General features: G+C 38.1%; 1 protein-coding gene and 1 long non-coding RNA gene across 4 annotated transcripts in view; one reads left to right on the forward strand and one right to left on the reverse strand.

Moving 5' to 3' along the window:
• The window catches only part of LOC135223615 (uncharacterized), a 277946-nt gene that overhangs the window by 243243 nt on the left and 16926 nt on the right, over positions 1-17777 (forward strand). The window contains exons 4-6 of one of the 3 annotated variants that reach the window (XR_010316542.1): positions 7725-7847; positions 8029-8182; positions 13082-13211. This is a non-coding gene — a long non-coding RNA (uncharacterized LOC135223615). Of the gene's footprint in view, positions 1-7724; positions 7848-8028; positions 8183-13081; positions 13212-17777 lie in introns of those variants that run through there. The other 2 variants (XR_010316540.1, XR_010316541.1) reach the window with 2 other exon arrangements.
• Positions 4408-17777, reverse strand: part of LOC135223612 (phospholipid-transporting ATPase ID-like) — a gene marked incomplete in the record, with an annotated part of 252267 nt that continues 238897 nt past the window's right edge. Inside the window, 1 exon segment of the mRNA XM_064262219.1 lies at positions 4408-6372. Coding sequence (XP_064118289.1) covers positions 6180-6372 — 193 coding nt within the window.

The raw sequence follows: 17777 nt of genomic DNA on the forward strand, positions 1-17777 counted from the left end.
ATATATCATGTTAATGATCTTGAAGAAAGGACATTATCTTTTATTGCTCCATGCTTCCACCATTGAATCTTTCTGGGGACCCCAAGGGAACCCAGAATGCATTCAACCTGTCATGGTCTATGCTTGCTGATGAGTTTTTAGTCCAGTTGAGTTTTCTTGGTTTCAGGCAAAAGAATTCTCCCTATTACAACTGTTCATGCAAAGGATTTCCTCCACCTCTAGTTCACCAGAGGAAATATCATGTTCTCACAGAGAGATCATTGCCATTATGAGGTTGATCCAGACCTGACTTGTTTGTGTTCTGGTCTGTCACTAGTACATCTTTGTGTGGAGGGAATCTGCCTATTGCAGGTGAAGGCAACATCACCGGATTTGATTGCCAGAGCAGCATTCCAGTCAGTCTCATAGATTGATCTTTGGGTTCTGTCATTGGCCAAAGCCGTTTTTTCCTTGGGCTTCTGTACACCTGAGGAGAATGCAGCCCTCAAGAGATTTACTGTGGGAGGTAGTGATATTATCTACCTCCACTTTGTTGCAAACCTGTGGAGGGCGAGATGCTGTGGTATTTCAGACTTTTAGGTTTGTTGATCCAGAGTTGGCTTTGTCGCTTTGGAACTGACTGGTTCTGGGATCCTCCCCTACTCTTGGCTAGAGGAAGGGGGAGGTCGCAGTGGACAGGCTTCAGCTCATTCACCAGGCAGTGGCTAATACCTTCAGGTCTTCACATGGGTGGCACTGCAGCTCGACCCTCGCTTCAAGTTAGTCATCCCTCTTCAGTCAGAGAAAATCCTAGTTCCTTGTCTTTTCGTGAAGGTATTCAGACTTCTACCCCAGTAGAAGATGAAGGACATCAGAGAAGTGGCGTTTCTCCTCGATTGCTGCTAACGAGGGTGGGTGCCTGTCATGCCATTGCGCAAGCTTGGCAGCAACATGGAATGGAAGCATGAGTGATGAATGCCCAACAGATATGATTTGGTTACCTTTAGAGTCTTTGTCATACCTCCTTTTCCTGGTCCAGTTCCAAATGTTCATTCCCAGCTCAGAGAAGGACCTTGCCCTGTGGGAAAAGGTGAATGCAATGCTCCTGGAAGGTGCTGTGTGAGTACCCATCTTCCTACTGAACCTGTTTGTTTGCCAGAATCTGTACTAGATGGAATGGTTTGATCTGTTCTCAATTCCATCAGCGAGGGTGACTTCTCATTTGGGGGAATTTGAGGGATGTGTATGCTCAATACCTAACCATCAGTCCTCCTGCAAGCATTTTCTCTTTACCCTTGAGGGTTAGACAGTGTTCTAGTTTAAGGTGCTTATTTCAGACTAGTAACTCCCCAATGGTTCAGTCGATTGCTAATTTTCTATCTATACTTGAGGTCGATTGCACAGATACATCTATGGAAGTACCAGTGCGATTGGCTTGCCCTGGTGAGCTCATTGCCACAGTCACTGGCTTCTCAAGTTTTTGTCATGACTTTGGTATAATGATCAACTTTTAGAAGTCCGATCTCTTGCACAAGCTGAGGGTAAAGTTTCTGAACATGCTGAGAGACCCGGCAGCAGTGAGGTCCTCTCTTTGGATTCTCCTATTAGAAAGTCAGAGGGGCAGCATGGAAGATCCTGTCTTGACAGGAACAACCCACTTGGCAGTGGCATGTCATCCTGGGTCACCTGTCATCATTATAGAATTGGGCCCTCAGGGGCAGCTTCACCTCCACGGCATGTAGCGGAGGATGAAGGTGGATGGGTCTCTGGTGAGAGGCCCACCTTTCTCTCATACTCCTCTGTTGGAGGGGTGTTGTTGGGGACTTCCCCCCCTGAGGTGCTCTTGTTTTTTGGATGCTTCTGCTATAAATAGAGTGCACACCTGTAAGAATGTTCGTTGCAGGGATGTGGAACCAGAACGACAGACACCTCCACATCAGTGTCATGAAATTCATGGCAAGAGTTTTGAAACAGAGTGATGGGGTACCCAGTAGTGTTGAAGAGAGACAACACTACAGTAGCAGCGTATGTCAATGACCAGGGACCTATGACCTTCCATAGTGCTTAAGTGGTCGATGGGCCCAGCCTTTAAGCCTCTCCGTTCCATTCCCTCAAGAATCTTATGAAGAAAGTTTTCTTGTAGCCTTGGCCACCGCCAAATGAGTAAGCAAGATTCAAGCTATGGACAAGCATATTGGTTTCACTGAAGGAGATGTTGTTTGTACTCCATGCTAGGTTTCCTTGTTAAAAAGTAATTTCCAACCCCTGGCCACGCTCATTCTCTATCAAAATCCTTGTGGATGTTCTAGGTCGACATGAGGAAGAAAGGGTTCTTTGTCCAGTGAGGGTGTTAAGGCATTAGTACATGAACAGGACTAAGGGGATCAGAGTCCCTGTCAGTAACCTCTGGTGCTCAGACAGGAATCCCTCACGACCTATGTCTAAAAATGCACTATCATTTTTTTATAAGGAGGCTTATTACGGAGGCGCATTTGCAAATCCAAGAAGACATTGCCAGTGTGCTTTTAGACATATCTCACTTTCAGCAATAATCCAGTTGACCTACTGGACGTGCAACTCTGTTTTTGATACACACTATTTGAAGGATATAGAAACGACTTTTGAAAACTGCAGTACCTTGGGGCTGGCATGGTATTGGGAGAAGCAGCATTTGAAATATTCCTTCCTATCCATAACTTCTTTGCCTTAAATTTAGGGTGTTGAGTCTTTTGGGGATCCTAGGGGATATGTACTTGTACCTGGAGTACCCTCCAGTTTTTTGGTTGTGGTTTGACGATTTTTTTCTATTTGTTGTAGGTGACAATATTGTATGGTCCTTTAATTTTCCACTAAGTTACTATAGGTCAAGCTGAGCTCAGACCAGGTGCAGTAATCACCTGCTTTAGCTCTCTTACCAGGTAAGGAAGCAGACATTATTTTTCAACATTTACAGTTTGTTTTAAACTTATGTTCAATTATGACTGTTTTTGAAACAACATGTCCATATATCCCACCTCCTATTAATGTGGAATTCAGCTGTGTAATTAATTGGTAAGTTACTTATATGAAAATTTTAGTCGCTGCCCGAGTAGAAAGTATAGCTGTATAATTACTTGGTAGTTAATATGAAACTTAATTTTATCATGAAAATACCATTTTTCAATTTGAAAGGTGGTTGTTTATTTGCATATTTAGTGTAGTAGTATTGTATTCATTATTCAGTAATTACAAAGTAGGGGTGGTAAGGGTAAGAAGAAGCAATTTACAACTGTAGTGTTTTTCATTATCGGACAGGGCCTTGGATTTATTAATCCAGATACAGGAAAGATTACCGTTTAATATCGTTGACATTGCTGCTTGGATTATTATTACATCAAACGCATTACACTTCAGAATAGATAAACAATTGATAAGTTAAGTACTATATGAAAAGAGGGGAAAAAACTGCCATTGCTGACAGCATAGTATGTCTTAATTTAACCAGACCATTGAGCTGATTAACAGCTCTCCTGGGGCTGGCCTGAAGGATTAGATTTTTATTTATGTGGCTAGGAACCAATTGGTTACTTAAGTGATGGGACCTACAGTTTATTGTGGGATCCAAACCACATTATATCAAGAAGTGAATTTCTAATCGCCAGAAATAAATTTCTCTGGTTCCTCACTAGCAGCAGCGGGAAGCAAACTCGGGCTACCAGATTCATAGGCAAGTATGCAAACCACTGATCCACTGAGGAACTATTGTGACAGAGACAACCAACCCAATCCTATTAGAAAAACTTGAAACAGATAGTAGAGCTCCAATGCTCTCTGGATATCACCATTGTGTACTGTATAAGATTTTTAATATCCTACCAGCCACAGGATAAAGACCATCCAAGTGAAAAATAACCTGAACAATGAAAGATAAACCTGATGCAAGAAGTCCGTAAAACATCAAGGGGTGAAGGAACACTGGCAAGAGTATTCTAAATCCTGATAAAGAGGATAAATGATCGCAAGAGGTATGGTAGGACAATTTAGGCAAATTAACCTTTGATGGAGTAATAATACAAAAATCTAATAATTAGTGCTCTATGCAAGAGAAAGCCTCCTAGGCTATTCATAGCAAGAAAAGGAACTTCTGTAGCATAGTGCATGGGAAGGTCACTCAAAGCTAGCTTGAAACTGAGAATTTGCAATGCTCAAGAGGGAAAAGTAGGAAAGGTGCAAATCCTAAACTGACCACACTTCCATGCACTAAGGAAAGAAACCAAGATGTATATAATTTTACACCACAAAGGGCAGCAAGAATGGTCTGGTTAAGGTCACATGGAGTACGAAATTTCTAATAGCTCTGCTCCAAAACTTGTTCAAGGAATTAGCCTATGCACACATTACTTATCTTTAATAGCTTTTCCCAGAAAAGGGTTGGATAATAAATTCTGCTAAACAAAGAAATCTTTATTAAAAAATCACTTAAAAAATTACCATACATAATACAATGAACAAATTTACAGCAGATATACATATTACAATATCACATAAGAATTATTTACTATCATCATCAACCAAAATCACTTTCATACTTCAAAAATATACTATTGCAATGTGCCCAAAGACTGCATTACCAACTACAAAAATATCAGCCTAACTCCGATCACAAAATTTTCTCCTTAATACAAAGCTATTTCATTTTCCAATCCTTTATTTGTATTTGTACCTCTAGCCTAAGGTTTATAATGAGAAATATAAATGCAGTCTTAAAAATTTGATTTATGGGGTCCAAACTTTAGGGGCAGGGAGATAACTGTAAATTCAAATCACAAAACTAACCAGTATATTAGATACTATTTATTTTCTATCGATATGTTACAAAATTTGGTGATCACAATTTGATTCATGGAAAGGATACCATTCCACTTCAAAATATTTGGGATTTCACAGTAGTCTATACTTTCACAAACTACAGTATAATTTTCTCTCAAAATTTGTATATAGCAGTACAATGTTAGTTCACTATGTAAATGTGTTTAGATCATAATATCAAATAGCTAATGTAACAAATGCTATTCACTCATTTCATCCATAGACAGATTCTACACAACTTTATAATTGTGTAAATTACCATGTCTACACTGGCAATATATATAAAAAAAGGTGTGGATTTTACAATAGTTTCTTTACTTCCACCTAAATTAGGATTGTGTATGTTATTCCACAAAGCTCTCTTGCAAAACATTCCTCAGTGAGTATCTAAGAAAAAAATACTGTAGCATATTTCTTGCAATGGGATTACACCTTAATTTGCCTTCATTCAAGACAACTATTAAAGTATTGGCACATTATTCAAAAATGCTTTATTTACTTGATATGATCCAAGGCCTTCAATTCTGGTCCCATTTTTGCTTTAAGTTGGCATAATTCATAACCTAATTTAGGCAGAAGTTAATAATGACCCTCTATACAAAATTTATTTCATAAAATTAACAAATGTTGTTAGCCTATTTTTTACCGTAGAAGGAAATCAAAACAATCTTGCTACTACACTGAATAAAGAGAGAAACTATTTTAAAACGAAATCAACCCAATGTTTTATTCACAAACAAAAATAAAAATCATATTAAAAGTTAGAGTAAGTACACTTCAAGAGGCAAGGCACCTCAGTCACACCATGAATTGCAATAATAGTAATGCTTTCTAACTCTCCCCCTTCTTATTCACATAATTGTTTTAAGTTTATGATTAGGCTATGCCTTCTCTTCTATGCTTTCACGTTTGTTTCAATACATCACAAGCCGTACATTTTTTAACAATGGTTTGTTTCAGAATTTGTTCCTAAGTCAAAGAGTAAGAAAATAAGACTATTGTATTTAGATAACAATTGATACCTTATTAATATATTATAATGTAACCAATGTTTAGGGAGCATGTAATAAAGGGTAGAAAATATAATCAATTTGTCACAGGTGTAGTAAAGACTGTTCACTAATAGTTATACGTAATGGATTCTGCCTTATTATGCACATAAATCTATCCAATATGATACTATTAGGAATGCCTCCTTATGTGTTAGGTAGAGTTGCAGTGGTCATTTATTAATTATTTAATTGGCACTGCTAATTGAATTAAAACAAATTTCTGCTACTCTGAAATGGCAGAGAATTTTTAAATTTTTACTGTGAAAATTCAGATAGGCAATATGTAAGTACAAAAGTAGTTCACACTTCTACAGTAGATGGAGCAGGAGCCACAAGAGATATTTTATTATCTGGACGCAAGTTTGTGGCTCTCCCATTAGACATTGGGCCTTGTTTCATATTCCTAGGCCGCATAATCTTTCCACTTGTAATTAGTCGTCCAAAACCTTCTTGGTGAGCAAAGGCATAACCAGATCTAACAGATCTCCTTGATCTGAGAAAAAAGAAAACAAAAATTATGCAGACTAATCTCAAGATACCATGCAGTTACAGATACGCCATTAAACTGACGATAATGCAAATAAGAGAAATTAATAAAAGAAGGGCATAGCATAATGATTAAAAATTAGTTGCGAATCACAACTAATTTTTCATAAAAAACAAGATACACTACTGTATTGCACACCAATGTATAATCACATCTGAGTTAATAGGTCTTAAAAATTATTCTTCTTGTAACATCTTTAATTTACAATAGTACTGTTGTTGTAGTTCATTATGTTTATTATACTTCATTGTAAGTATTATGTAGAAACATAAATGAGCAAAATGGCCCAATTGGCAAGTTTTTAGTGATTGTATTAATGAAATGTAAGAACTCTTCTTCCAGAAAATTCCTCTATGAATCAAGCTGCATCTTTACACTCAAGTGATTTTTGAGAATGCTTTGAGGGCACAATTATTGGTACACCTAAACAATCCCAGAGTGGAATATTGTATATCTGACCATAGAATGAAAACTAATAATAATAAAATTAAAGCAAATCAAGAGAACATTTGTATTAATATTACTTTTGCTTGGTAACATACAAACAAATAGTGACATTTTGTTCCTTACTGCTGATTACTGAAGATCACCTTTGAATATTGGGAAAACCAAAAATCAGCATAAATCCCTGTTAGATTCATGATCACTGTCTCTATGGTGTGTGAACTTTGTTTTAAGTTAAAGACATAATCATAATTTGCATCAATAACACAATCATTGTACACAGCAGGAAGCATGATTGTTGTGCACACAATACTAGTGATGCTTGACCAACAGAAGGCTTTCTGTTCTTAAATCCATAGTTGCTTGGGGTAGAAATACTGTTGCTCTTCAGCCAACAATGGGTAAAGGAATAATATATGGTGTCAGTTACAGTTCACAGTTTAGCACAGTATTACAGATTACTGTGATACAATTTGATTGCTGACAGCAACAATTAAAGTGGTTAGCAGTTGCTCCAAAATAACCTTAAAATAAATTACGTGCTGAAAAGGCCTGTAAATAAACAAATGTCTTAGAAGGGAAAATGGTCATTCAAAACACAGGAGAGATTCCAACGTGCCACTAAGGATTACAGAAATGAAACAAGGTCATAACAACACCCTTAGGTCACCCGCACAGAAAAGGCATGAATTCACTACTATGGACAGTTATAATTACAATCCATATTTAATGATTTTTAGCTTAGATACTTATATAAAGTTTGCAAAGTTTGCTGATATAAATGCCTTGGTGTTATATTGCAGAGGACTGCTCTTGATCTCTATAATTAACTAATCAAATTTGCCCTTGTTTAGCCTTAGTCAACATCACCAATGACAGGAGTAAGTTAATGTCCCTAACGATGCATGTTAACAAGATGAACCATTAAGATGCTAGACTGGTTTGGCATCAGGTACAACAGTATGATAAACACAAAGGTATGACTGGATTACGTACTGCCTAATACTGTCTTTCTTCTCTGAAATTACTGAGATGATGTTGCATTTAACAATTAAGCATAATATACCTAGGGTATTTTGCACATTAAGGTTATTGTATCTTTATAAATATATTGGCATTATCCAACTTTTCTCAAGTTGTTTCTGATATTATTTGCAGTTTTGTGCACACCTGTCTATCCTCTGCAAGCAACCATATCAATACGACCTGTCAGAATCATGTCAAAATATGAAAATAAAGAAAATCAGAAAAGGATGCAAGTCTGTGCCTGATATGTCAGATACGTACTCTTGAATCTGCATCTCAATTACAGGTAAGATTAGGTTTCAAAGACCATGCATGCCTTTGACCCTTGCAAAATTCGTCATTTGGAATTTGGGTAGTTTAAGACTGTTAAAATTTACTTAAGATTACCATAATAAATTTCCTTTACCTTTCATGAATGAGTGGAAATAAATCCATATCTTTACATTACCCTAATCCTGTGTTTGCAGCTCTACAGACACTCCAGAAGTCAATATTTCTTCCTCCTGGTCAGGTAACCAATTTAGGCTCCAATAATCAATTGTTTGTCTGCCTTACACAAAACAACTTTGTTTTGCCACTCCCAGAATGTGCTGTGTATGCTCATAATTTCATCATTTTTATCAATAAATTTTCATCCCAAAAACATTTACTTACAGTATATTGGTGAATTTTCTCTTGTATCAGAATTGATGAGTGGCAATGGTATCTCTGGTTCTTTGCAAGTATACTACCAATTTTTTGTTTATGAATACCCATTTGTTAATTTTTTCTATGTTTTGAGCTAGGTGCTTAGTAGTTGGATAGTTACCTTTATATAATTAGTTTTGTATATAACACGGAATTAACAAGCATTTTCTGGTTGGAGAAAGTAAAATCAAAAGTTTTACTTAATGGGAAAGTAATGTTATTTCCACTGGCAAGTTATAATTTCATTGCACTTACAAATGCATATGTACTGTCTGTATATACCTGCATTTATAGCTTTGGTCTATTGGGAAGCTGAAGTACTATTAATTTCTCATGGTTAATTTTTTACTACTACGTACTTTGTAATTATTAAATTTTGACTGGCAATTGTACTATATATCAATACAATGTGTATAATTATGCTATCATACAGAAACATACAGTAGGAGACTGAATGTTGTAATGATCAAAGTTTCATGGCAAATAGCCAGAAAAATTTATATCTCATTAATTTTGTTGCTCATATTAGGATACAAGTGACCCTTGTATGAATTTAGTTGCCACTTGACTTTTTCAAATGAGAGCGGATGTTCATTATCATCAGAATTTTCAGCTAATCTTTAGACTCCTAACTTGTTAAGGCTTTCAAGGTAATGAAGATTTATTTGGGGGACAGGAAAGCCTCTAGTAACCGAGTATTCAGGTTCACTGTTTAGCAATGAAACTCAAAGTCCAGGTTTGCTGTTCAATGTAATAACTATGTTGTTCTCCCTGGAGGAGCTTCTGGTTCTCACTATGAATACGTACACCCAGTGCCAAAGACGATGAAACTTGGAAAGTCACTTGAGCTTGGCTTTTCACCAGTGAGTGGTTCTGATATGGCTATTGAGTTAGATGGTTTATCAGAACAAGCAATCAAGCACAATGCCGAAGCCATCAATTTCTATCAAATTTTCAAGTTCTTGTGATAAGAAAATTGCTGCATCATTGACATCCACACTGCACTTTTCCCCTGCAGGTATGTTCAGATCCTGTTAACTAAAGGATATACATAATTGAAAGTGATGGCAAAATCTAAGAATGAAGCATGCAACTCTTCCAAAAGAGTAGAAGATTTCTCTGGGTAAATGAATGCAGAGATGTTAGAGTTTTAAGTCAAAGATGTCTAAAAACTTTAAGGTATGGCTCATCCTTTTAGAAAAAGCCTGGACAGCCTCTTCATGGAGAGGATTACCTACTGACTTGAAAAGCTTTAACAGGCTATGTATAACAGACTAAATGGAACTGTTATCCAGTAGGAATGTAGTTATCCAGTAGGAATGTAGCTCCAATACAACTTAGAGAGGAACATGCTCAGGAGAAGTAAAACATGTATTTACTGACCCCTCTTATTATCAGCTACTCACATGGCTCTTTCAAACCTATGGATAAACTGATTTGACCGACCTCACAGCTACTTTCAGGACCGATGGGGAAAATGCTAATAATTCTATTTGTCAATCAATACGTGGCTCTGCAGGTTCCACAATCATCTCACCTGGGTACCATGGGACAAGAAGCACACCCATGGCAGACAGAGTGCATAGCACACATTTATCACCCTACCTGTGATTTTATGAAAAGTCATGCATAAAGCTTAAAAGATCCTACAGGTAACAGAAGAAATTTCTCTACTTCTAAAAACTGAGCATGTGACCTAGCAGGATCTTGCTCCTGTTACTGTACTGGACTTCACCTCTGTGATCTGGTAATAGAGAGGCAGAGACTACAATAAGAGAAGCAGCTTCATCTAGTGATAAAAGTATTTCTAATACTAGTGTGCAACAAACCTTTTGGTAAGATTTTATCTAGGGGTAGTCAAAAGATCAATATCCCCACAAGACTTTAAGCATAGAGATTCTGGAAGGCTTCTCAGTACATTGTAGTGGTTGTGAGAAAAAAGTGATTGAATTTTTTTATAATTTCTTTTTGTTTATATGCTGTTCATGAAAGCAGTGTGGTATTAATTTTTTTTTTTTTTTTTTACTTGGTTTGCTTGTGTGTGAGTGTTAAGATAGGATCCGCTCCCCTTCACCTGAACCGTGGGAGCCTACAGATATAATCTGATTTACATGGGCAATTACCAAATCAGGCTAAGAGCTGGAGAAGCCAAAACCAGCTGTTTACATCTATGGAACGTCACTTATTTAGCCAGAGAAATCAGAAAGCACTGATGGAGTAAGAGGATGAGAGATATAAAGTAGATAAGACATAAGTGGTCATAATATGACGCTAGTGGAAGGAAATTGAGAATAAATATTTGAAGGCACACCTGTGGTTCATTCTGCTTTTATTCTCAACTTCATTTTCTGCAAGGAAGTGTAATGTTTAGACAGAAGAATCAGAAAACTATGCCTGATTGCAGAAACTAGGGCACTTGGTCTCAACGCTGCGGAGTTGTTTATATAAAAGTTAATGGGGTCTCGGCTCAGTTGGAAGCCTTTTTAAAAGTATACGTAGTGTGTGGAGAAGGAGAAATCACCTCTAAAAGGGAGAGAAAAAAAGGGTAAGACTGGTTGAGGTGAATCAAGGAAGTACAAAAGGTCAATGAAGAAGTTGAAGTTGACAGTGACAAACTATGAAGTAAAGAATATATGTAACATTGGCTTTTCTGATTTACTGACAGTAAGGCTTAATTTAGGTTTAAGGTTCTTCTGATAGTTGGGAGAGGGAAACAGTATAGATTTAGGGTTAGGAATTAGGTTTAGGTTCTTCAAGGAATCATGGTAGTATTAAGCTAGGCTAAGTTAGGTTCTATAGAAAATTAAGTTTTGATGAATCATAGTGATATGGAAAAATTTAGTTTCCATTCAGTAGTTTAAGGAAATAAATTAGGTTAAGGAAAATCAGAATTTCATTTAATAACCTCCAAATCTTTCCCATCATATTGCTCCAATTGTGTCCAGATCAAAAGCCCCTACAAGACGAAGATTCTTGTGTTGAACTGCTAAATTTTTCAGCATTGGCATGTTAATTAACCCCCTAGGTGTGAGGGGGATAAAATAATGTTATTTGCTCTAATCCAAAGTTGGTAGTTGAGTCCACTGAAACCAACACACTTTCTATAGACATATGTATTTAAATATTATGGGCTTATTTGTCTCTTTATTTGCTATTAAAAGTTTTAAGACATAAAAGAATTGAACTGAATCTTGTTTGAAAATGGACCATTGCTTTGAGTGGTACTTTCTGTTTGGTGCCTATAAAATACTTTGTAAAATATACACAGATTTTTGCACTATAATAAATTTGTGAAATGCAAATCTCCATCTATAATTTTTCTTAGCTCTTTGATTACAAGTACTAATACATAGCAGTAAAGAAAGCTATACTGATAAAGTTGAACTTGTGTAATAAGTACTTTGAACTTGTGTAATAATAACTACCTTAAATTCTGGCACACTCACAGTTGTCTCTTGGACCATGAACAAGTGATTCTGTATGAAAAAAATGAGAAAACAGAGGGATGTCCGGCCATTTTACTCTGTTCTATTAAATAGATCTCTCTTCCCCTGACAGATATTTTGAAAATAAGGCAGTCCCTGGTTATTGGCAGCCTCAGTTATCACTTATCCGGTTTTATGGCGCTTGTTTAGCGCAATTTTCGGTGCCAAAATACACTGATTTCCAGTTATCAGTGCCAATACTTTATTACTGCCAGCGATACATACCTAACAGAGGTGCCATTAATAGGTTATCGGCGGTGATAATTGCCAATTTTCAGTTATCAGCGATTTTCGCTTATCATCAAGACATCGGAATGGAACCACCGTCGATACCTGGAGACCGCCTGTACCATTTACTGGGGTGCACAAAGCTATCCACCATGTTGTATTGTGAACTTAACACATTTTAATTTTACTAAATACTTCCTGCAAAATTATTGGTACATACAGTATTTTACAGGGAGGTCAGTAGTCACTAATCACATGTGAGTTCTTAAGTAATCATTGTTCCTTGTTTGCAAACTACATAAATTATGGTTTGTTTTAGAATTTTAAATGTACTCCTACATATTTCAAACCACAATAATTTTACAAATGTAGTGTAAACAAAATAAATGTGCTCTTGGCTTCAAGATAAAATACATAACATTTGACTTAATTGCAATGTTAATATGACAAAACACTCGCCACAAACATCATCATTATTTCTGGTGATAGAAGTTCCACTCGACGTGGTTCGGAAGTCACGTAAAGCCGTTGGTCCCGTTGCTGAATAGCCACTGGTTCCATGCAACGTAAAAACACCATACAAACAAACAAACAAACAAACATCATCATTGATATTTTCCAGTCAGATTTTTTCTTAAAAGAACTCCCCGCACTATTCTCTCCACATTTTTTTTTTTCATTAAATTCCATCTAGTCTGAGTAAATCTCTTCCCCTTTTCTGTAATTTCTTGTTCCTCACATACCCAAATCCTCTCATGTTTTGAGAACTCTTATCTGTTTTCCAGGTACTGGACACATAATCTCTTTGCAACTTCCAATCATGATCTTCTAACCTTATGCTGGTTATGAATCTTAGCATTCTGATGTCACATATTTTGAAATCTGCACTTTTTTTTTCTTTTTTGTCAGTAATCATGTCAACAAAGTAACAGTAAATAGTTAACAATGAAAGTAACAGTAAATAATTAACAATGAATGTCAAAATTTGGAAATAAACCAATTAAAAAATGTATCTGAATCTCCATTTTTGGTTAACCCGATAACAAGACTTTTTCAAAAAGCTGTAAGTAAAATCTAAACTTTGTAATAAGGATAAATTCTAAAGTCACCCTGTGAGAGCTAAATAAATTAGCAAAGTGGTCTGGTTAACTACTGAATAATAATACACTGCATAAAGCAATTCAGTCCCATGTGCTTGTGCAGGCATCACAAGCTTTTGCTTGGTTTACTGATAAGATAGAATACGTCATCTACCAGTAATTCTAGCACCCTTCCATTTCATTCAAGACACTCTCATTACATATCACAACAAACTTTTGTATATCTGAAAGTACTTTCTAATTATCATACTTTATCTGCATATTGTTCGGCCATACATAAAAAGTTCTTACTATGCAAGTTGCATAAGTTGGGTTATTCAAAATAACAAATTAAAAAAATAATTAGTATTTTTGCTATGTTAAGAACCATAGCTTTTCTAAATGGAGTTTCTCACACAAGGTGCATTTCAGCTTTCACTTAATAACTAGAAAAAACAAAGTCCTAGTGTGTAGGCTTATGAGCCATGCAATTTGAGATGACCTAGCTCATCCATCATGAGAACCAGCCTGATCACTCCCATGTAAACAACCATTATTATAGTAAAGATTGGTAAAGCGAGGGTTGGTAGAGTTGGGTAAAAACTATGATTTGTATCTGCAACTGCAGGTGGCCCTGCCCAAGTTTCCCAGAAAGGTACCTTCACTATATCAGGTTGCTACTTGGACTTACTCTAACTTCTGCTCGAAGGAGGTTCCTTCAGTATTCACCACTTCTTGCAGCACTCCATCTGGTGACCCTGTCCACTTCCTGGGTGGTGCCCCCTTCACAGGACTTGATGCCCCTATAACACCTTCTGAGCTGCCACTTCCAGGCCCAGGATGAATGTGTCCAAGGACTTGCTACTTCCACATGCCCCTTCAGAACTTGTAGGAAGTTGTTCTCGTACATGATAATAAATTCCCTTAGCCAGAAGGGGATGGTGTTCTTGGATTCCTTCTTATTCCTTCCTGTATTGATGAACACTTTTATATACTAGTCTGAGAGGGATGTCCTTTTCACAGACAGCCTCAGGGCTCTGACAAGGCACAGTAACATTTCTTCCTTGTCATCCTTAATGAAAGCCTTAAAAGAAGGGATCAAGAACCTCTCGAACTTCAGTTCTGGGACCAAGGGGTTTTGTGTGTTAGCTATGACTTCTGGGATGAATTCTAGAGACAAGGGAGGAGTATTGTAGGAGAGCCCATGCAGTCCTCTTGATTCTTTTGGCTGAGGCAATAGCAAGGAGGAATGCTGTCATCAAGATCAAGTTCCCTGTTGGAAGCCTTCCTGAGGGGCTTATAAGGATGAAAGTAAGATAAATGAGACCTTTGTAACGTCTAACTTTGGGTGCTTTGAACTCCTTTGGAGGGAATTATTTTCTTAAAACTTCCAATGATGGCAGACAACGCCCAGGGGTTCAAAAAGTCAATGCCTCTCAGCACAAACACCTGGGTGAGGGCTTCCCTGTATCCTTTGATTGCTGTTACAAAGAGGGCTTCCTCCTGACGTGGTACACGAGGAAGTCTGCCACCTTCTTCACGAAGGTCTTGAGCAGATTGTGACTCCTCTGACAGCACCACAAAGATTCGGTCCACTTAACCTAGTACAACTTGATAGAGGATGGTCTGAAGGTGTCTGCAATGGTTGAGCAACCTCATTCAAAAAGCCATTCTGTCTAAGGAGCTACTGAACAACCTCAACCCATAAAGGTGGAGGGAGGATACTGCCCAATGATCTCTGTTGTGCTCCTGCACTAGAAGGGTTGTTGTCTGCAGTAGTTCTCTTAGGGAGTCTATCAAGTGCAGGAGGTCTGTGTATCCCCTCACTTGTGGCTACAGGGGAGTCACCATTGTCATCCAAAAGAACTATGACTGGTACGTAGTCTGCCGAAGACTCCTCTCGTATGACTGAAGACGATAGGCACAGACATCCAGATTGTTCCCCAGTGCATGAAGGCATCCTACATTGCAGCTCTCTGGTCTGAGATTGGGGATCAGTACAGGGACATCTTTGTGTTGTGGGCCATAGCAAATAGGTTGATTCCCAGACCTTTCCAAAGTGCCAACAACTTGTTTGCTACTTCCTGGCTTAATGACCACTCTGTTCCTACAACCTGGTCCTTCCTGTTGAACTGATTGGTGATGAGATTTTTCTTACCTAGGATTACCTGGCAGTCAGTCCCAGGCCCCAGGTTGCTGACCATTCACACATCTGGACTGCCAGGTTCCAGAGAGATTGGCCATTCCTGCTTGTTCACAAATGCCACTACTGTCCTGTTCTTGCTCATGATGACCAAAAAGTGGCATGCTTGGTGGTGTAGGAAGTGCTGGGGGTGTAACCAAGTTACTCTATTTCCAAGAGGTTGATAGGCTTCTCCCTCCCAATGAGCCTCCATGTCCCTAAAACGCACTCATTGTTGAGGTGTACACTACAGCCCATTTGGGAGGCATCAGAGAATAAAAGCAGCTTGGACAGTAATTTACCAAGTGGAAAACACTGCATGAGGTTAGCGAGGTCTCTCCACCATGGTAGATTCTCCCTCATCTTCTGTGTCACTGCTGTGAGCTTCTTTGGTCAGTTCCAGTTCTCCTTCAGTTGCTAGTGGAGGGACTGGATGTCCTGGAGACAAGCTTCTTGAGGGAGACTTTATGTCCCGGGAGGACCTGCCACTGCTTCTCTGGTTGAGAATTTCTTAGAGGAAGTCATGGGAGATGCTCAGCAGGTTGCCACAGAACTCCCAGCACAAAGCTAGGATCAAGTCCCTGGCCCTTGCCACTTCCTTTTCTGATGAGGCGAAGATTAGCCATTTGCCCAGATGCCAGGTATCTCCTTATCCGTATCCTCTCCAAGTTCGCTCAGGACGACACCAGCTGAAGCACTCTCTTGAAGGCTTGGGATGACCGTTACCAGACTGAAGCAGAGTGCATTGAATTTGTATGTCATGCCTTTGGAAACAAACTTTAGTACTTCCTGGAGCTCGGGTGAATGGGAATGTGGAGGTACACTCTCTTAAGGTCTATGGAGACATAAAATCTCCTTCCTTGATCACTGTGAAGACCAACTGAGGTTTCTCCATGGAGAAGGACATTTGCTGCAGGACCATTCAGGGCTGAAAGATCTATTCCTCCACTCATGGAAGCTTAAGAGGGGACACCTTCACTTCATCTGGATCTTCCCTTCTTGCTGGGGTGGCTCCTTTCTCCTGTGGGCAGGCTGGGAGGCTTGAAATACCTGAGTGCTGTTGTCTCCACATCTGTTGGGTGCCCTATTCTGCCCCTGCTGATGGAACTTCTGCTGGGGGGGAGGAATGTCTTCCACTGGAGTGGCACTGCCTGCTGAGGGGTGCTGACCTGTTTGCTACACTCCCAGTCAAGTGTAGAGACTTACAAGAGGCAGCCTGCTAAGAGTGTGTGTCTCGCAAGTCCTTTCTCCTTACAGGCAGTCCCTGCTTACCAGTGGCATTGGTTAATGGCAATCCAGTTTCATGGCACTTGTCAAGCGATGCCGTTAACTGGATTTTCAGAGCCGATCTCCTGTTAGCGGTACTGATCTTCAGTTACTGGCACTGTTAAGAGAATTACAGTAATACCTCGAACTTACACGCGGTTAGGTTCCGACCCCCTCACTCAATGGGAATTTTTGCGTAAGTTTGGCAGTCTCTAAAAATACTAATAAATGCTTACTTAAGAGTTTGAACACTAAATATGACCCTAATCATGCTCCCTAAGTATTAAGCTAACTTTTAAATGGAATTAAAGTTACTGTAATTTCATTTAAAAGTTATCTTAATAAATAACCCTTGAACAAAGAAATAAATGGTTGGTAAAATTATAGGAGTGTGTGAAGATTACATACATACAACGTATTTCTCTTCTTTTCCCTTTCCGAGCAACCGATCTATTTTTAGAAGTCTTCTCAACCACTTTTAAGAAATTCTTTACTCTGTCTTTTTCTCTCTGTTCTGAAATTCATTTTCATGAACAAACAGTGCTTTTTATCTGGACTAATACAACTCTTATTTATGTGTCTATGTTTTAGAACAGAGCATTTACCATTCTAGATGGTAAAGGTAAAAATAGATCAATTCAAAATTATCTACCACTAACTATGAGAGAGAGAGAGAGAGAGAGAGAGAGGAGAGAGAGAAATCATTGACCTCTAAATCAGCAACAACCCCTCCTGTCACATTACTTGACATATTTTACAGCTCTGGACTTTGAGCTTATGGTGGAGTTAATAAGGATCAGGGGAAGGAATTTTTTAAATGCATAATTTTGTAATTAGTTATATTATTATTATTATTATTATTATTATTATTATTATTATTATTATTATTATTATTATTATTATTATTATTATTATTATTAAACATAGTGGTACATACATGTGCCATAAAAATTC

Source organism: Macrobrachium nipponense, chromosome 10 (assembly GCF_015104395.2).
Source record: "Macrobrachium nipponense isolate FS-2020 chromosome 10, ASM1510439v2, whole genome shotgun sequence".
Lineage (NCBI taxonomy): Eukaryota > Metazoa > Arthropoda > Malacostraca > Decapoda > Palaemonidae > Macrobrachium > Macrobrachium nipponense.